At 41.8% G+C, this 21,558-nt stretch overlaps 1 protein-coding gene and 1 pseudogene across 2 annotated transcripts in view; both read right to left on the reverse strand.

The window, feature by feature from the left end:
• Positions 1-792: 792 nt before the first annotated feature.
• Positions 793-21,558, reverse strand: part of LOC116504947 (zinc finger protein 420-like) — a 65,187-nt gene continuing 44,421 nt past the window's right edge. Inside the window, exons 1-2 of one of the 2 annotated variants that reach the window (XM_032212200.1) lie at positions 8,796-8,923; positions 793-5,697 (exon numbers count right to left, since the gene is read on the reverse strand). In XM_032212200.1, the coding sequence (XP_032068091.1) occupies positions 3,107-4,474 (1,368 nt within the window). In that variant the 5' untranslated portion in view covers positions 4,475-5,697; positions 8,796-8,923 and the 3' untranslated portion in view covers positions 793-3,106. Of the gene's footprint in view, positions 5,698-8,795; positions 8,924-21,558 lie in introns of those variants that run through there. The other variant, XM_032212201.1, reaches the window with a different exon arrangement.
• On the reverse strand, positions 18,232-21,193 carry LOC116504946 (annotated as a pseudogene).

Genomic DNA, 21,558 nt, shown 5'->3' on the forward strand with positions numbered 1-21,558 from the left:
TATCTGTATGTGCTTTCTGGATTTGATTTTTCTGCAACAAACTCTGACATTTCTCTCCTCTGTGAGTTCTCTGGTGTCTCCCCAAATCAGACTTCCACAATCTGGACACTCATACGGTTTCTCTCCTGTCTTGAGTCTTTTGGTATATTACCGGAGCGCAATTCTGACAAAAACTTTTTCCACAAATCAGATTCATATGGGCTTCCAGAGAAAGCATAAATCACAATCTGTCCCCAAAACCCTCTTTTATTTACACTGCTGTAAATTATGGTTATTCACTGCCTGTAATGATTCACAGTCAGTCTGTGAAGATTCCGACAGATTCTGCTCAGGTTGCCAGAGTCTTTGGGGGTAATGTTGATAAGCACCCATCTTTATCTCTCTTGAAATGTTGCCAAACCTAATTGCCAATTAGTTTTGCAAGGCCAAACGTAGCAGAGTTAAACAGGACTTCTCGGAGCGTGAACTAACTAGATGAACTAATTGCTTCCTGCAAAGGCTCACGCCCATTTGCTCCTCTTTTAAGTCTCATGAGAGGGGTCGTTCATCTCCAAGCCTTACTCCCAAGTCACCCTTTTTTACTTAATTGTTCTTGCCTTCTGGCAGCTCTGCGCATGCACACACTGGGAACTGGCTCAGACAGTTCTTCTGCCTCGCTAATGTCAGACTCCAGAGGCTCTTGAGGCAGCACATTACTACCAGATGGCCCTAGCCCTCACTCTGCCTCCGACGCAGACCCATCGTCTGAGCCTTCCCCAGAAACCAGGACTGGCCCATGTTCCTATCCAACCTCCTCACTGTCCGACTCTATTGCCAGCTCTGCAGGCTGCTGACGGACCACAACATATGGTTTCTCTCCTGTGTGTGTTGTCTGGTGTAACACCAGAATGGAATTATGACGGAAACATTTCCCACAACCTGGACATATGTATGGTTTCTCTGTGTGAGGCCTCTGGTGTGTTATCACATTGAGCTGCTTGGTATAGCTTTTGCCACATTGAGACAACTGGTAGGGCTTTTCTCTGATATGAGCCTTTACATGAATAACGGGGAGGCTGTTCTTTTGCTGCATTAGAAACACTGATAGGGTGTTTCTCCCGTGAGGATCCTCTCGGGCATAATTGGCTATGATCTATAATTTTTGATTTTCCCACAATAGGCAGTTCTGTGGAACTCTTCCACCACAGAGATTCTTGGATTCTCAAGGACATCAAAAATACTCTCAATCCCATGTTGGATGGAGCATTGATTCAAATAACTGTTTCCTTCCTCAAAGGGCGAGGCCTACATTACGATCTGCCTTATCTGGCTGTCCAAGTGGCCTTTTCGTTTCCACTGACTTCCAGATATTTCCCACTATTTCTGAACTAGGAAATTATTCCCTTTGATATTTTGATATGTTTCTTCCAGATACTCGATATTTTGTCCAGCTCAAAACTCTTTTCCTGGTATTGTCTTCCTTATCTGTAAGCTGCTGGGGAAGAAGAGTTTTGGGGATTTCCATAGGAACTAATAAGATTTTGATTTGTGCCTTTGCATTTTAATGCTGCTTGTGATTCAGTTCTCCACCGTGCTCTCTTTGGCATTCTTTTGCCTGTAAGATTCACATAAAAGGATTAGTTTAATTATGGTTTATAAAATGGCTGCACAAAGGTATACATTACAATAAAAGGCAAAGATGCCAAAATGTGAACTTAACCTCTTACATTAATGATTTACATTTTCAATATACATGTCAAATAACCATTCAGTTACGAAATTTATTTGTTGACTTGGGTCAATCATGAGTTCATAGAATTGCAAAGAGTTATCATAGAATATACCTGGAAGTGCTGGGGACAGATTATGCATATATACCTACCCTCGTTTCCCTCTTTTGGGTCCCAAAATAAGCACCAAGTCTTAGTTTTGGTGGATGTCTTACCTGCTTACTTTAGGACCATTGCGGTCCACGCCCTGACAACCTGAGGAAATAATGTTTTAAAAAGCTCCCATCGGCTACCCTTTTCCTATTGGCTAAACTCCTCTAAGTGCACTCTAACCATTTCTACTTTGACTCTTGGTTCCCTTCTGAGAAGGCAGAGAAGAATGTGAGTCAAGTATACGTATGTTATGTTGACGCTTGCGCCAGGACGCCATGTGGCACGTCCTAGAAAGCCTCTGGAGCCTGGGGAGGGCAAAAAAAAAGTGCACCAAAAGCATAGGGAGTGCTGATCGGGCAAACATGCTGGGGTCGCGCGCATAGCATTACGGGTATGGGCATGCCCGCGCACGACCCCCCCTGCGCTCCCCCGGCTTTTGGCACGTGATCCAAAAACTGTTAGCCATCACTGATATATGTTCTTCTCACCCTGGGGGAGGGGGTGAAGGGCCAAGGGGACTCAAGGGTTAGGAAACAAAGAAAAAGGATGTCTTGGAGGGTGGGATGAGGCCTCCTAGGAGTTTTTTCCAGCTCTGAGTAGACAGTGTTCTGTTTAGCGACTCGCACATTTGATTAAATGGCTGCATCAGGGAGAGCAGGGGGATTCGGATAGTTAAGGAAAGCAATTTCACTTAACAGCCGTTGCAACATGCAACCTTAATTCGAGGCCCATAATAGTTATATCTTTAGGACTAATTTTATGCGGGCTGTAGAATTCTGGGGCTGAAAATCGGGCAAAACCAAGGTAGAAGACTGAAACTCCACATGTGAGAATTCCATAATCAACAGACAAAATCTCCACCCAAAATTCCTTATTGAGGAATTCCTCCAATTCTGGAAAAGGAAATATCCAGAATCTTTCCTGATAACCAGAAATTAGTAGTTAGCCATTTTCCATTTCACTCCACTTACAAATTTAATCCTGAGAAATGATTGAGCAAAATGAATCAGGCCAAAATTCAAACAATCAATTTCTCACCTACACTTTCAAAGGGAGATAACAAATGAAATTCAAGCATTCTCTAAACTCATCTACTATTTCTCATATGGATTATTTTACGTGCAATAAGGGATGATTTATGCTTGACGTAATGACCACAGACTGGATAATTCAAAGATTTCTCCACGGTGGGAGTCCTCTGGTGTATCACCAGGTTGGAATTATGACTGAAACATTTCCCACAATCAGGACATTGAAAGGGTTTCTTTCATGTGTATTTTCTTGTGTTTTACCAGTATGGAATTATTACTAAAGCTTTTCCCACAGTCAGGACATTCAAAGGATTTCTCCCCTGTGTGAGTTGTCTGGTGTGTCACCAGATTGGAAGTATTGCTAAAACTTTTCCCACAAATAGGACATTCAAACGGTTTCTCTCCTGTGTGTGTCCTCTGGTGTATCACCAGGTGGGAATTCTGACTGAAATGTTTCCCACAATCAGGACATTTAAAGGGTTTCTCTCCTGTGTGAGTCCTCTGGTGTGTCACCAGATGGGAATTCCGACGAAAGCTTTTCCCACAGTCAGGACATTCAAAGGGTTTCTCTCCAGTGTGAGTCCTCTGGTGTATCACCAGGTAGGAATTCCGACTGAAACTTTTCCCACAATCAGGACATTCAAAGGGTTTCTCTCCTGTATGAGTCGTCTTGTGTATCACCAGGTGGGAATTCCGACTGAAACTTTTCCCACAGTCAGAACATTCAAAGGGTTTCTCTCCTGTGTGAGTCCTCTGGTGTATCATCAGGTCGGAATTCCGACTGAAACTTTTTCCACAGTCAGGACATTCAAAGGGTTTCTCTCCTGTGTGAGTACTCTGGTGTATCACCAGGTGGGAATTCAGACTGTAACTTTTCCCACAGTCAGGACATTCAAAGGGTTTCTCTCCTGTGTGAGTCCTCTGGTGTATCACCAGGTGGGAATTCCAACTGAAACTTTTCCCACAGTCAGGACATTCAAAGGGTTTCTCTCCCGTGTGAGTCCTCTGGTGTATCACCAGGCGGGAATTACGATTGAAACTTTCCCCACAGTCAGGACATTCAAAGGGTTTTTTTCCTGTGTGAGTCCTCTGGTGTATCACCAGGTTGGAATTCCGAATGAAGTGTTTCCCACAGTCAGGACATTCAAAGGGTATCTCTCCTGTGTGAGTCCTCTGGTGTGTCACCAGGCTAGAATTATTACTAAAACTTTTCCCACAAATAGGACATTCAAAGGGTTTCTCTCCTGTGTGAGTCCTCTGGTGTATCACCAGGTGGGAATTCTGACTGAAACTTTTCCCACAATCCAGACATTCAAAGGGTTTCTCTCCTGTGTGAATCCTCTGGTGTGTCACCAGATTGGAATTCTGACTAAAGCTTTTTCCACAGATAGGACATTCAAAGGGTTTCTCTCCTGTGTGCGTCCTCTGGTGTCTCTCTAGGCGGGAATTATCCCTAAAGCTTTTCCCACACTCAGGACATTCAAAGGGTTTCTCTCCTGTGTGCGTGGTCTTGTGTTTCAGGAGTTGTGAGTTTCTAATGAAACATTTCCCACAATCTGGACATTCATAAGGTTTCTCCATGGAGTGAATCCTCTGATATATTATCAGGCGGAAATTATGACTGAAACTTCTTCCACAGTCAGAACATTGAATGGGTTTTTCTCATTTATGATTCCTCTGGTGTATCACCAAGATGGAATTATAACAGAAAGTTTTCCAACAATCAGGACATTGAAAGCATTTCTCTCCTATTTGAGTCTTCTGGTGCATCACCAGGCTGGAATTGTGACTTTCCCATAATCAGGACATTCAAAGGGTTTTTCTTCTGTATGAGTTATCTGGTGTCTCTTGATATGGAAATTTCTACTGAAGCTTATCTCACAATCTACATACTCATACAATTTCTCCCTTGAGTCAATCTACTGATGCATCACCAGACTGAAATTATGACTACATTTATTTTCTACAATCAGGACATTCAAAGGGTTTCTCTTTTGTGGGAGACCTCGGGTGCTTCACCAGGGTGGAATTCTCACAGAAACTTTTCCCACAGAAAGGATGTTCAAATGGTTTTATTCCTGTGTATGCATCCTTTAGTGTCTCAAGACCTGGGAATTTCTAATGAAACTTTCACACAATCTGCAGAGGCATATGTTTTCTCCCTCCTGTGAATTATCTCATGCAGCACCATGTTGCCATGCTCATTAAAGCATTTACCACATTGGGAGCACTTTTGTGGCTTCCCTCTTTTCTAGAGGTGCTTCCATGAACAACAAGGGAGCCGTTGTGACCATAGTTTTTGCCACAACCAGGTAATTAGTATGGATTTTCTCCTTTCTGACTCCTCTAGGGCATAATCAGTTGTGATTTGCAATGTCTTCTTTTCCCAAATCTATGGAGCTTTTGCTCAGTTGATATTCTTGAGGAAGTCAAAAATATGGACAATGCCTTTAGTGGTGCTTTTATTCAAGCTGTCTTCTTCCTCACAGGGAGAGCCTGTTTGTTCTACATGACTTTACTATTGATCTTTTCCTCCCAACGGACTTCCAGATATTTATTCCCTCTTTTGCTGAATTATAAACAATCTCCCTTCCCCTCTCATGCCATGTATCATTGAGTTCCGCATAATCTGCTCATTTTTTCTTGATCTTCTCTCTGAAACAGGCTGCTGGAGGAGGAGCAGATTTGCATGGTTTTCTGCAGGGAATAGAATATATTTTGATTTTTGGCTTGATTTTCTTCCGTTTTCAACATTGATTGTTATTTATAGTTGTCCAGAGAGCTCTTATTGGCATCCTGTTCATCTGTAAGATGCAAAGAAAAGTGTACTTTTAATTTTTTGTAAAATGGTTAGAGATGAGGTGAAAAAGAAAAAGTAGTGTTTCCCCGAAAATACGACAGGGTCTTATATATATTTTTTGACCCACAAAATATGGCCTTGGGCTTATTGGGGGGGGGGAGCTTATTGTTTTGGGGTTGCCGGGCGGCTGCTCACTTGCGAGCGGGCTCCCAAAGAACCGAGCAAAGCCTCAGGGGCGAAGCAGCCATGAGGTGACCATGCTCACGAGCAGCCACCTGGCAAACCCCCTCTCCAGCTGGGCAGAGCTCCATGCACTGACCTAGGGAGTATCCCTAAGGTGCCAAGCCATGTAGCGCTCTGACCGCCCCCCCAGCTGTTGTGGAATCTACCCAGGCGTTAATCCACAACTGGTTAGCCAACTGCAGAAGTTGCTGCGAGAACACAAGAAGTATATTCTGGAACTTAAGGGTGCTGTTGATTCTGTTCCTAAGCACCACAAGGACTTCCAAGTAGTGATTAATGCTGATAGGAAGCCTTCTGGAGGGCACCGAGGTCGTTTCAATGCCCCCATGACTACAGAAGTGGCTGTTCTCATTGTCGCCCAGGATTTTGAGAAAAGAGATATCGTTCTCCACAGCAGAGCAAATTGGTTGTTAAGAATCAGTGAGATCAGTGAGAGCTTCCCTTTGAAGCTCTCCAGTACCCACTGATGTTCTGCCATGGAGAAGATGGCTATTACATCAATATACCTCAGTGTGAACCAAACACCAAAGTTCCTCTCAAGGAGACCCTGTCTGCTGCTGCCTTTTACAGCTACAGGATAATGGAGAGTGATGGTGAAGAAAGCTACCTATTGCTGTTCCAGTTCCGTAGCGAAGCACGGGTATCCAACGAACTAGTACGATCATATAAGCCCAGCCCAACACAATATCACTAAAAAGGGTAAACAAGATATCCAAGAAGAAACCAGCATGGTTGCATAAAGATCTCACTGATAAACTGAATGAAAAAAAGGATCAGTATAAAAAATGGAAAGAGGGATACATAACTAAGGCAGAACAGTAGTATGTACCTTGAATCTGCAGAGATGAAATCAAGCTCATGGTGAGAATGAACTAAAACTTGCAACAAATATCAAAAATCATTTTAAAACATGTATAAAACAAGAAAAAACTCAAGGAAACAGTCAGTCCGCTAATGGGAGATGATGGGCAGTAGAGGCACAGCAGAGCTACTTAATTCACTATTTGCATCTATCTTCAGGCAAAAGAAAAAATAGCCAAACCTACTAAATACAGAACTGTAAAAGGCAGACTAGGAATACAAATTAAAACAGGCAAGAAAATGGTAAGAGAACACCTGTCCATTCTAGAAGAGTTCTAATCATCGGGATCAGATTGATTACATCCCAGAATTCTAAAGGAGGATCCAGCAGATGTGATCTAAGAACCATTCAACCATATCTTTCAAAGATCTTCTTGCACCAATGAATGACTAGTGGATTGGAAAAGACCGGATATAGTTCCCATTTTCAAAAAAGGGGAGAAAAATGGATCCATAAAACTACAGGCCAATTAGCCTGACATCACTACCTGGGAAGATCTTGGAAAAGATAATGAAACAAAAGAACTGCAAACACCTAGAAGCAAGCAAATATATAACCAGAAGTCAACATGGGAAGTCCAACATGTTATTTCATTCTTACACAAAGAGACTAAATTAGCAGACCAATCAAATGAATTGTATAATTGGATTTCAGTAAGGCAGTTGACAAAGTAGACCATAACCTACTTCTTGGTAAATTAGAAAAACGTGGGATAGGTACATCCATCCACACAGATGGATTCATAACCGGCTGACAAACCACAATCAAAGTGTATTCCTTAATGGGACTATATCTATATGGAGGGAAATAAGCAGTGGGTACCCCAAGGTTCTGCTTTAATACTCTTTAATATCTTTGTAAATGCATTCCATGAGGGAGTCGAATGGGAACGCATCAAATTTCCAAATGACACCAAGTTGGCAGGAATACCCAACACCTCAGAATATAGGCTTGATAGAGAATCTCAATAGATTTGAACACTGGGCCCTACCTAACAAAATGAAATTCAATGGAGGGGGGAAAGGGGATTTACACTTATGCAAGGAAAACCAAATGTACTGGTACAGAATAGGTACCACTTGGCTCAAGTAATAACTATGAGAGGAACCTTGAAGTCCTAGTGGACAATCATTTAGATATGGGCCAGCTGTGTATTGCAGTGGCAAAAAAAGCCAATACAATACTAGGCTGCATTAACAGAGAGATAGAATCAAGATCATGTGAAGTACTAGTATCACTTTATAAAGAGTAAGACCACACTTAGATAATTGCAGACAGTTTGGTCACCATATCATAAAAAAGATGTTGAGACTCTGGAAAGAAGGCAGAAAAGAGCAACAAAGAGGATTAGGGGGCTGGAGGCTAAAAAAAAGGGTTGCAGGAATTGGGTATGTCTAGTCTAGTGAAAGGAAGGACTAGGGGAGACATGACAGCCATCTTCCAATACTTGAGGAGTTGCCACAAAAGAGAGAGGGCGTCAACCTATTCTCCAAAGCCCCTGAAGGCAGGACAAGGAACTGGATGGAAACTCATCAAGGAGAGAAGCAACTTCGAACTAAGGAGAAATTTCCTGACACTAAGAACAGTGAACCAGTGGAAGGTTTTCCCTTCAGAGGTTGTGGGGGCTCCATCACTGGTGGCTTTTAATCAGAGACAGGACAGCCATTTGTCTGAAATGATGTTGGGTCTCTTGCTTGATCAGGGCGTCGGAATAGAAGCCCTGCAAGGTCCCTCCCAGCTCTGCCATAAACCCTCCAGTGATGGGAGCCCCCACAACCTCTGGAGGGAAGCCATTCCCAAAGGATCCACCTTCACTTGGAAGAGACTTTTCCAATCTTCCCACCGGAAGGAAAACTGCAGCCACCAGTTTCACAGCGTGCAGCCCCAGTGGGCTTAAATTCGGGGAGGGAAGGAACCTGCAGCAGCAGCAGCTGAGATGCTTCAGCCCAGTTGCTTCTCTGCTTCCGGGACTCTCCTCCCACCCGCCCTCAACTCACCTTCCAGCTGCTGCTTCGATCATGGGAAGAGCACAAAAGCCGCTCTGCACACCACTCTCCTCCCATGAGTGATCCGGAAGAGGAAGTTCAGCTGTTCCCAAAGGTGCTTTTTTCAAAAGGCAACTGGACTTTCTTCTACTTCTCTCGTCGCTTTCCAACCTTTCTAGCAATTCAGTACTCGACGGTTTTAACTCCTTTAAGCTCAACCCCAGGTATTATCCGCTTTCTAGGCACAGGTGTTCCTTGTTTGAGCACCATCTCCAGATAGGAGGCAGAAAAAAAATCTTTCTCCAGTTTCCACTTAAGGCGTTTGTAACAAGTTTCCTCTGATTAAATGCTATCAAGTCGTTTTTGACTTCTAGCAACCGACTTTGCAACTGAGCCTAGTGAAATAGTGAAATGTGATGTTACTTAACCTTGTGAAGATTAGCTACGTGCGGAGCCCTAAAAGTTCATGAAGCTTTTACAGAATGACACAATCAGCTTTCTTAGGGGTGACTCTCAGTGGAGATCAAAACCTCTCTACATGCCAAAACTTTATGACTCTGAGGCTCCCAGGATTTTAGGGCATGGCAGCAGCATCAGGCAAGACACTCCAAGGGAACGAGCTTCACTCCTGCTGGCCAGGGCTGCATCCAAGAGCATCAACCACCAAGCTTCATTCTTGGAAGAGGAAATTTTATTATCTGCTAAATGCCAGGTGTAAATTCTGTAAATTTGCTTGCACTGAAGTCTCCCATTAGATCACACAGAGAAACATATGCAGCAGGTCTATTGTACAGAGGGTTGTTTTTTATATATTCTGCTATTCCTCTCATGTTAATTTTAATGTCTTAGAGAAACACAACGTTCAGTTTTATCCTTCTGCATTCTGAATGTCTTCCAGATTTTGAGCCCAGAATTTCCTAGCCAGCATCTCCTTTTCACAAAATATCTGTGAGTTATAAGCAGAGTTTCTGAGTTGCCCCAGTAAGTTGCTGAAGCTTCTAAAAAATACATGGTAAAAATATTATTATTTGTATACTTGGAACCATACCCATTGCTCTTTCTTGCCTTCTGGGGCTTTGGTTCTATGCATCAGACGTCTCCAATAGAAAAAAAGAAGTCACATTCATTGCAATGAACTCTTGCAGTATCCAGCAAAGCCATAAGCTCTTCCAAATTTTTTCTGTTCCCTGTTCCCTGTCTTACTGTCCCATTTTATTCCCTCCCAAAAATCACAAATCCATGACTGGTAAAATATAATTTGTCCCCACTGGGGTAGATTTTTAAAAATAATAATTTTATTTATAAGTTTTTTTTAACATATCCGTAACTGCTTGGTGAACAGTGCATTGTCTGGGCTATTTCCTTATACACAATACTAGTAATAATATTGTTTAGGTATACATAATAATACCTTTCAACTTCTAACAATTACATATAGATAGTAATGTTAATGTATTATATATGCTCATTTTGCCCAGGACCTCAAACTACGTGGTCCTATCCACCATTAAACCATCTTTCCAAGCAGGGTCCATGTTTCCAGTGTTTTTTCCACTTGGAACTGAACCCAGATGGACATTTCTTCCAACAATTTGGCAACCCAGATGGGTCTCCAAATTAACTTGACCGATGCACCTGGCCTGGGTAAGCCTCCCTTGCTGGCACAGACCCATTGAGTCTGTGGATGGATTTTTCCCAGACCTTGGCCATTTGGAACAAAGGTTTTAAAGGGGTTTTGAATGTTGAGTTCAAAGGCTGCTTGGAAAGGTGAGTTCCCCCCCCCCCTTCGAGTTGTGAGCCGCCCTGAGTCCCTTTCACTATCAGAGGACTTGGTTTGTTGGGATGGCATGCTTTTTTATGGTATAAGGGAACTAAAACACAGCGCTATTTTAGAAGACACTATATTCGGGAGGTTTTGTTACTAAATTAGGAGATCAAAAGGCAATATTATTTGAAAATTCCAGTCTGGCTATCAACTATTGAAGCTTTATCATATCCAATAATGTGCTGTCCCAACAGTATATAGCTAATGTAGGAATTAAGAACTGTCTCCTTTAAGAAACTACCTCATGGGAAATGCAGCCACCTTATGGTAAATGTAGACAGAACTGCCTTGTGGGAAATGTAGTTCCATAACATGTGATCACATCTGTGTTCCCTGATTGGGCAGCGGGTATTCTGCCCGGGAAAAGTGATTTATTACCCGTCACTCTCTGAATCGCCCTTTGTTAACTGGGATGGGGCAGAACACGTCTCCACTCATTGAGGGGGATATAAGAAACCACAGACTTTTTACACTACATGATGGGACAGATCAAGGAAAGTCAGAAGTATCTTAACACTGAACTGTAAGTTTTGCTATTAAGAATGCCTGATAATAAACTCGATCAAAAGAACGTCCTAAGTGTGGGCTTTAAGTGCATGCCCCGAGCCATCTGCATCTCTGGGGCAGAACAAATAATATATAAAAAGGAATGAACAGTTAGATATGGTGAAATATTGCATGCAGAGGTGAACTTAAATCTATGCAAGAGTTGAAACGGGAAGGAAAAAGAATGAATTGGTTTTCATATGTGCAAATACAATCTAGATATGATGATGATTGTAAAACCGAAGGTTTCTATGATAAAATGACTGAATTAGATAAAATTTTGATTAATTAAAAAATATATGGACACCTACTAGAGGCTAAGCTAAAGGAAGAACAAGTCAAAGAAACTATGATAGCTTGGAGGAAAAATTTTGGACATTGGATTGAATTAGAGAAATGGCAGAATTTGTGGTCTCAAAATTACAAAATGACAATGTCAACAGCATATAAGGAAAATTTGTATAAGATGTTTTACAGGTGGCACCTACCCTCAACGAGAATAGCAAGAATGTTCAAGAACAAGGCGGAAAAGTGTTGGAAATATCATCAGACACCGGGTTCATATTACCATATGTGGTGGTGGACTTGCATTGAAGCTAAAAGATATTGGACTAAAATCCACACATGTTTGGAGAAAATGATACAAAAACACATAGACCTTAAACCAGAGATTTTTTTTATTTAATTATACCAGATACATATAATAAAGATTGGAAATATTTGATTGTGAGTGTTTTAATAGCAGGTAGAATTGTATTTGCAAAAAATTGGAAAAATGAGACAACACCAATGCAGGAGGAAGTTATTCGAAAAATAATGAAATGTGCTGAAATGAGTAAATTGACATTTGAAATCAGAGAACAAGAAGAACAATTTTATAAAGTATGGGACTTGTTTTATCAGTGGCTAGATAAAAAACATGGAAATGAAAAATGTTGAAGAAGCTTTTCACACTGTAAGAATAATAGAATGAGACAGGTGATACTATAAAGAAAATTTATTATTAAATACACTAATAATGATGTAATGGAATATTGGTAAACTGAATATTTAGAACATTTTGTTTAAAACGAAGGAATAACAATTGTAGTTGAACATATAATGTTACAATGATAACAATGTACCTATGTATACTTGATGGACAATCTTTGATTTTATATACCGTATTTTCACGACCAAAAGCCGCACCGGATTATAAGCCGCAGTATCAATTAACGTTAATTTTTCAAACTTTTTCCACATATAAAGCGCACCGGGTTATAAGCCGCACGTTTCCCGACGCTTCTGGACATCTATTGCAGTCGCGAGGAGCGGAGGAGAGCGCGAAGGTTCTTGGCGCTCCAGGAAGCCCCTAAAGCAGCTGGGGGAGGCGCGCGGTTTGGTTTCTCCTCCCTGGATATCGCAGCAGCAGCCCCAAGCGCACCGATCTCTGTGTTTTTCGCATCGGGGCATGCTCTTGCAGCACACCCTGATGCGAAAAACACTGAGATCGGTGAGTTTGCGGCTGCTACTGCGACATCCAGGGAGGAAAAACCAAACCACGCGCCTCCCCCAGCTGCTTTAGGGGCTTCCTGGAGCGCCAAGAACCTCCGCGCTCTCCTCCGCTCTTCGCGACTGCAATAGATGTCCAGAAGCGGCTTTTGGGGCTAATGGGGATTGGATTTCCAGCTCGATAGCCCCTGCCGCTTCTGGACGTCTATTGCAGTTGTGAGGAGCCGAGGAGAGTGTGGAGAAAGCGCGGAGGTTCTTGGCGCTCCAGGAAGCCCCTAAAGCAGCTGGGAGATCTTTTTCCACATATAAAGCGCACCGGGTTATAAGCCGCACTGCCGGTTTTGGATCAAATTTTAGGATTTTCAGTGCGGCTTATAGTTGTGAAAATACGGTACCATTGGAAAAAGTGATGCATAAATATAAAATGTCGGAGAATTCTTTCATATTGCAAAAATAATAGAATGAGATAGGTGATTCTATAAAGACATATGATTATTAAAAAGACAAATAAGGATGTGATGGAATATTGGTTTGTGTGTGTGTGTGTGTGTGTGTGTGTATGTGTGTGTCTGTGTGTGTTATATTTGTGCTGATAAATAAATAAATCTTATTTGGGCACCATCATTTGTGAATCAGAGTCAGGAGTTGGGTTTTGGAAATCTCTTTTCTGCTACCTCTTCAGTGAGGAAATTGACTGAGGGGGCAGTCACCCCGTGACTGTTAGCCTTGTATATACCTTGCAGAATCTAACAGCTCACTGTGTACTTCTGTCCATCATTGCTCACAAAGGTAAGGACGAAGGGCACGGGCCAGAGGGTGGGTGGGGGAAGGCAAGCTGGCAGACGGGTGATACTGGCGGTGGGTGTACTGACATGTGCAGGTAGTAGGGGAGCTTGTGGGAGATCATGGCATCGGAGCCCTTCTGGGGTGTTTCCCAAAGCCGGCCTGGCCTGCGAGAGGAGCATGTGGGGATGACACGCCGCTTCAGGGCCAGTTTGGGGAGGGGCCAGAGAGCTTGGCGGGGACGTCTCACCTGAAAAGACTATGGCAGAGCCTTGCAACTTTTATCTGCCATTTGGCATCTGGGTAAGGCCGCTCCTCCTCTTCCCTTCACCTTTGTACAGTGTCCTGTTTTTCCAAACACCCAGGCTGGACAGCAATTCCCAGGTAGGTGCCCCGACCGAGGAAGCTCAGACTGTAGCCCATGGCTTGCCCACAGCATAAACTGCTCCCGCCTGTTTCAAAATGGCCACCCAGCACTTCTCTCGGGTGCCCAGGCCCAACAAGCAGCTTTTTTGGGAACCGGTGGAGGGGAGGCAGGAGCGCCAGTGGAGGAGACAAGCTTCGATTGCTTGTCAGTAGAGCTCCTGGCAGAAGGGCTTGCTTTGACCCTCGGCTGGAGCGGCAAGGAGGCAATGGCAACAGCATGAAGGGAAACCCCGTGACTGGAGACCCAGCTGCCAGAGCCTGGAAAAAAACCAGCATGTTCGGAACCACTGGCATGATGGGCCTGGCCACCCTGACGCAAGCCCTGGAGGTGGGTGAGGTAGGGGTATGGTGATTGGCAGGGGACAACACAAGCGGGTGACCCGTGAAGGGGCTGTGAAAGGAAGCACTGAGGATGCAGCTGCTTCCCGAGAGAAAGCAGCGCAGCTGCTGACAATTGCAGGGCGTGTACCCTAAGAGCAGCTCCTCGCATTGTGGCTGCTGCAATAAGTAATGAGAAGCCCAGCCAATGTTTTGAGCACGGTTAACATCTCCAGCCCAATGAGCTCAGGCCTCCCTGTTCTCATAACCAGCCTTTGCTTTGTGGAAAGCATGCCTTTCCTTCCCCAGACATTGCCAACCTCTGCCCCCGTTAAAAACAACAATCCTAGAGCAAAATCTTCATGCACAAAAGGAATATTGACTTGCTGTGCCAACCACTCCCAAATACCATTCCTTTTCCCAATGTCAGAACATTGAAAAGGCTTCTCTCCTGGGTGAACCCCCGGGTGTATTGCCAAACTGGAATTTCGACTGAAATATTTCCTACAATCTGGACACTCATATGGTTTTTCTCTTGTGCGAGTTCTCTGGCCTGCTTGCTATAGCTTTTGCCACATTGGGACAACCGATAGGGCTTTTCTCTGGTGTGAGCCTTTCCATGAACAACTGGGAAGCCATTCCGACTAAAGCTTTTGCTGCATTGGGAACACTGATATGGCTTTTCTCCAGTGTGGATCCCCCCAAGCATAATACTACAATCTTTGCTTTTCCCACAATAGGCAGATCTGTGGATCTTTTCAACTACTTACATTATTAGATTCTCAGGGACAGCAAAAATACTCTCAATCCCTTGTTGGATGGAACATGGATTCAAGTAACTGTTTCCTTCCTCAAAGGACGAGGCCTGCATTATGGTCTGCCTTATCTGGCTGTCCAAGAGACCTTTATCATTTCCATTGACTTCCAGATAATTTCCCTCTTTTTCTGAACTAGGAAATTATTCCCCTTGATATTTTGATCCGTTTCTTCAAGATACACTATATTTTGTCCAGCTCAAAACTCTTGTCCTGGTTTTGTCTTCCTTATCTGTAAGCTGCTGGGGAAGAAGAGTTTTGGGGATTTCCAGAGGAACTAATAAGTTTTTGATTGCTGCCTTGGTTTCCTTTGCATTCTAATGCTGCTTGTGATTCAGTTCTCCACAGTGCTCTCTTTGGCATTCTTTTGCCTGTAAGATTCACATAAAAGTTTAATTTATTATTATTATTATTATTATTATTATTATTATTAAAAATAATTTTTAATTTAAAACAAATACAACATCTTTCTTTACATGCTATAGAAAGTGTATCAGTTGGTTACAAATAGACTTTCGTGCATCTCTTCCACAGTCAACAAATATAATTCATGTTAACTCGAGCATTTTAACTCAAATATTCATACATGTCACCATCATCATTTATCCATTTTGATTTGACTATAATTATTATTATAATAATAATTTTTGTTTCTTAAACGATACATGCCCACAACAGTGGGAAAAGAAAAAAAGAAAAAAAAAGAAGACAAAAAGAACAAAAAACAAGGCAAGGGGAAAAAAAAAGAACACAGGTATATATTATAAAAAAAGTATATCAGCTGGTTACAACATGTTTTGGTGCATCTCTTCAATTAATTCATATTAATTCAAATATCTTAACTCAAATGTTTACCATATTGACATCATTATACCTCCACTTTTAGTTGACTACAGTTATTTAAATATCCTTCATCCTTAAATATGCCAAAGATTTAATCCATAACCACATGCTGACATTTCATTTACTTGTTTGTAAAACCCTCTATTAACATCAAATCCTCATATCCTGTTTTAGCTGAACATCCATAATATTTAATACCAAAAATTCCATCTTCCATGCAGTATGGTTTATTATCATTCTCCCTTCTTTATGTAATTATATCGTATATCGTAACATTTTCCCCATATTAGTTAACATTTAACTGTATATATTTTATTTTATTTTTTAATAGTGATAATTATTGTGATTAATAACCTTTGTATATGGTCCAAAAATATTTCCAACCTTCCCTTTTCATATCCAATTATTATTTATCATATCAACTCCACATTATATACATTACTATCAATATCAATTATTATTCAGCTATGTCTATTACAAATAAGAGTAATTAGATTTAGCTAATTTTAAATTGTATTCTTCCATCTATCAGCCTATGTCTCTCCAATAACAAAATCTCCTTAGTCCTATTGCCATTCGTAGAACAGGTTTACCAAATGTTTTTATAAGCAAGTCCAAACAGGAATACCTTTTTGCTTAGGATGCCTCTGATGTAATAATAACGTTGTCCTAGGCTTGTTGCATTTTTCAGTTTGTCTTTAATTCTCAAGGGTGGTATCGAAAATTCTGCAAATGATGTTTCATAAAGTATAGATTCTTTAATGCTTCTCATTCCTCCTGCGCTCTGTCTTTTGAAATAAATCTTCTGTATGGCTGCCCCCCTTTCAAGCGTTGCATCTCTTTCTCCCTCCGAAGTAAACCAGACGGTCGGCGTGTCAGCAAGTTGAGAAACTTCATTTCTGACATTCTTCATTTGCATTTCAGGAACATTCAACGTTCTCACTTTTTTCTTCATATTTTAATGTTAAATAGTCCAGCTTTTTTTCAAATCTTTCATATGTGTCAAACAACTTTTGAAATGCGGAGAAAATCATTTGAAACGAATCATTTGAAGCATGTATAGACGCCATGTTGTGACGCAGCTAGAAGCTTTAAGATATTTGCAAGTAAGAACACGCTGAGAGCTGTGCTATCTTATCTGATCTTAGACCAACACAGCCAAGAAATAAAAGTGTCAGATTGTAAGAAGCCAAATTGTAGTAAATTGGTTTACAGCCCACTTAAGGAGAGCCAGAGGGAATGTTGGAGTAATCTTTCCTTTATCCATGTAAATATCATTTAAAACATTTAGGAAATAGGGTAAGCACTGGCCATAAATCCATAAAAAAACCAATTCGCCACTAGATTCTTCTGTTCTTTGGTTTCAATTAGCTTAAATTTTAATGCGGACCGTATCTCTTTGAGTAATAAAATCAGCTTACCAGTTGAAACCACTCCCACCATTCTTAGGGGCAACCTGCAGTTTCGGTTAGCTTACAGCTAATCCAGAAGGAACTGGCAAAAGGGGTTAAATTCCAAGCCCCCCAGAGACTTGCGAACGTCTCTGAGGTCACTGAATACCCCCTAACCTTTCACTGTCTCTCCGGGACAGCTAGGGTCCGAAACGACCCATCCAATTTCCTTCGGAATAGGGGAATTTCAGGAATAGCCTGAAACTCCGTCTTCTCACTGCTAAGCCCCGCCTTCTTCTCTTTTTTAAAAAAAAGAGATCCAAAGGCATCCATTACAATAAAAGGCAAAGATGCCAAAATGCTAACGTAACCCCTTACATTAATTATTTACATTTTCAATATACATGTCAAATACCCATTCAGTTATGAAATTTATTTCTTGACTTGGGTCAATCATGAGTTCATAGAATTGCAGAGTTATCATTAAATATACCTGGAAGTGCTGGGACAGATTATACATATATACATAGCCTTGTTTTCCCCAAAATAAGACCCAGTTTTATTTTCTTTTAGGCCCCAAAATAAGCACCAGGTCTTAATTTCAGGGGATGTTTTACCCGCTTAAGAGCATTGCAGGCAGCCTCCCCTACACTTGTTGCACCTCAATCTGACTTCTCCTGCAGCTGCTCCCAACCAGATACGACATAGCTTGTCGCGCAGCCCATGCAAGCTGTGTCCAAATTGTTTCTCAGCTGATTAAAACACTTAATTCAAAGCCCATCATAGTTAAATCTTGAGGACTACTTTTATGCGGGCTGTGGAATTCTGTGATTGAAAATCGGGCAAAACCAAGGTAGAAGACTGAAACTCCACATGTGGGAATTCCATAATCAACAGAAAAAAACTCCATCCAAAATTCCTTTTTGAAGAATTCCTCTAATTCTGGAAAAGGAAATATCCAGAAGCTTTGCTGTTAACCAGAAATAGCAGTTAGACATTTTCCATTTCACTCCACTTGCAACTTTAATCATGAGAAATGTTTGAGCAAAATGAATCAGCACAAAATTCGAACAATCAATTTCTTACCTATACTTTCAATGGGAGATCACAAATTCAATTCAAGCAGTCTATAAACTCATCTACCTTTATTCATATGGATTATCTTGTGTGCAATAAGGGATGATTTCTGACTAAAGCTTTTCCCACAGATAGAACATTCAAAGAGTTTCTCTCCTGTGTGTTCTCTGGTGTTTCACCAGGTGGGAATTCCAACTGAAGCTTTCCCCACAATCAGGACATTCAAAGGGTTTCTCTCCTGTGTGTGTCCTCTGGTGTGTCACCAGAGAGGAATTAATACTAAAGCTTTTCCCACAGATAGGACATTCAAAGGGTTTCTCTCCTGTGTGAGTCCTCTGGTGTGTCACCAGGTTGAAATTCTGACTAAAGTTATTCCCACAGATAGGACATTCAAAGGGTTTCTCTCCTGTGTGAGACCTCTGGTGTGTCACCAGGTTGGAATTCTGACTAAAGCTTTTCCCACAGTCAGGACATTCAAAGAGTTTCTCTCCTGTGTGTGTCCTCTGGTGTGTCACCAGAGAGGAATTAACACTAAAGCTTTTCCCACAATCAGGACATTCAAAGGGTTTCTCTTCTGTGTGTGTCCTCTGGTGTGCCACCAGAGAGGAATTATCACTAAAGCTTTTCCCACAATCAGGACATTCAAAGGGTTTCTCTCCTGTGTGAGTCCTCTGGTGTCTCACCAGGTTGGAATTCTGACTAAAGCTTTTCCCACAGATAGGACATTCAAAAGGTTTCTCTCCTGTGTGAGACCTCTGGTGTGTCACCAGAGAGAAATTAACACTAAAGCTTTTCCCACAATCAGGACATTCAAAGGGTTTCTCTCCTGTGTGAGACCTCTGGTGTATCACCAGGACGCCATTCTGACTAAAGCTTTTCCCACAGATAGGACATGCAAAGGGTTTCTCTCCTGTGTGTGTCCTCTGGTGTGTCACCAGAGAGGAATTAACACTAAAGCTTTTCCCACAATCAGGACATTCAAAGGGTTTCTCTCCTGTGTGAGTCCTCTGGTGTGTCACCAGAGAGGAATTTTGACTAAAGCTTTTCCCACAGGTAGGACATTCAAAGGGTTTCTCTCCTGTGTGTGTCCTCTGGTGTGTCACCAGAGAGGAATTCTTACAAAAGCTTTTCCCACAGATAGGACATTCAAAGGGTTTCTCTCCTGTGTGAGTCCTCTGGTGTGTCACCAGAGAGGAATTATTACTAAAGCTTTTCCCACAGGTAGGACATTCATAGGGTCTCTATCCTGTGTGTGTCCTCTGGTGTGTCACCAGAGAGGAATTATTACTAAAGCTTTTTCCACAGATAGACATTCAAAGGGTTTCTCTCCTGTGTGAGTCCTCTGGTGTATCACCAGGTGGGAATTATGACTGTAATGTTTCCCGCAATCAGAACATTCAAAGGGTTTACTTGTTCGTTTTCCCTTTTTCTTTTTTTTTCTTTTTTTTTCTTTTCTTATAGTAAATACCCTGTATATAAATGATTGCAAATGGAATGTGAAAATTGAATAAAATATTTTGAAAGAAGGTTAACTCAAAAAAAAAGAACATTCAAAGGGTTTCTCTCCTGTGTGTGTCCTCTGGTGTGTCACCAGAGAGGAATTATCACTAAAGCTTTTCCCACAATCAGGACATTCAAAGGGTTTCTCTCCTGTGTGAGTCCTCTGGTGTGTCACCAGATGGGAATTCTGACTGAAGCTTTTCCCACAATCAGGACATTCAAAGGGTTTCTCTCCTGTGTGAGTCCTCTGGTGTGTCACCAGATGGGAATTCCGACGAAAGCTTTTCCCACAGTCAGGACATTCAAAGAGTTTCTCTCCTGTGTGAGTCCTCTGGTGTTTCATCAGGTTGGAATTGTGACTAAAGCTTTTCCCACAGATAGGACATGCAAAGGGTTTCTTTCCTGTGTGTGTCCTCTGGTGTGTCACCAGAGAGGAATTATCACTAAAGCTTTTCCCACAATCAGGACATTCAAAGGGTTTCTCTCCTTTGTGAGTCCTCTGGTGTTTCACCAGGTTGGAATTCTGACTGAAGCTTTTCCCACAATCAGGACATTCAAAGGGTTTCTCTCCTGTGTGAGTCCTCTGGTGTGTCACCAGATGGGAATTCCGATGAAAGCTTTTCCCACAATCAGGACATTCATAGGGTTTCTCTCCTGTGTGAGACCTCTGGTGTGTCACCAGGGTCCAATAATTACTAAAGCTTTTCCTACAGATAGGACATTCAAAAGGTTTCTCTCCTGTGTGAGTCCTCTGGTGTATCACCAGGTGTGAATTCCGACTGAAACTTTTCCCAAATTCAGGACATTCAAATGTTTTTTCTCTTATGTGTGTGGTCTTGTGTTTTAGGAGTTGGGAATTTCTAATGAAACCTTTCCCACAATCTTGACACTTATAAGATTTCACCATGGAGCGAATCCTCTGATGTATTTACCAGGTGGAAATTACGACAGAAATTTCTCCGACAATTAATGGGTTTTTCTCATTTATGATTCCTCTAGTCTAGGGTATCACCAAGATGGAATTATAACTGAAAGTTTTCCAAAAATCAGAACATTCAAAGCATTTTCTTCTAATGTATCACCAGCTGGAATTGTGACTTTCCCATAAATAGGCTATTCAAAGGGTTTTTCTTCTGGGTGAGTTCTCTGGTGAAATAGAGTTTATAATGAAGCTTTTCCCACAATCTAAACACTCATACAGTTTCTCCTTGGAGTCAATCTACAGATCAATCACCAGACTGAAATTGTGACTAAATGTTTTTCCACAATCAGGACATTCAAAGGGTTTCACTTTTGTGAGAGTCCTCGGGTGCTTCATCAGGATGGAATTCTCAGTGAAACTTTTCCCATAGAAAGGATGTTCAAATGGTTCTATTCTTGTGTATGCGTGCTTTAGGGTCTCAAGACCTGGGAATTTCTAATGAAACTTTCACACAATCTGCACCGTTATGTTTTCTCCCTCCTGTGAGTTATCGGATGCAGCACCATGTTGCCATGCTCACTAAAGCATTTACCACATTGGGAGCACTTTTGTGGCTTCCTTGTTGTGTGGAGATGCTTCCATGAACCACAAGGGAGCTGTTGTGAGCATAGCTTTTGCCACATTCAGTAAACAATACCTTGTTTAATGGTACTTTTATTCAAGCAGTCTTCTTCCTCACATTACTGTCACCTGCATTATTGTCTCTTCTATATGACTTTACTATTGATCTTTTCCTCCCAACCGACTTCCAGGTTTTTATTTCCTCTTTTGCTGAATT

Source organism: Thamnophis elegans, chromosome 2 (assembly GCF_009769535.1).
Source record: "Thamnophis elegans isolate rThaEle1 chromosome 2, rThaEle1.pri, whole genome shotgun sequence".
Taxonomy (NCBI): Eukaryota; Metazoa; Chordata; class Lepidosauria; order Squamata; family Colubridae; genus Thamnophis; species Thamnophis elegans.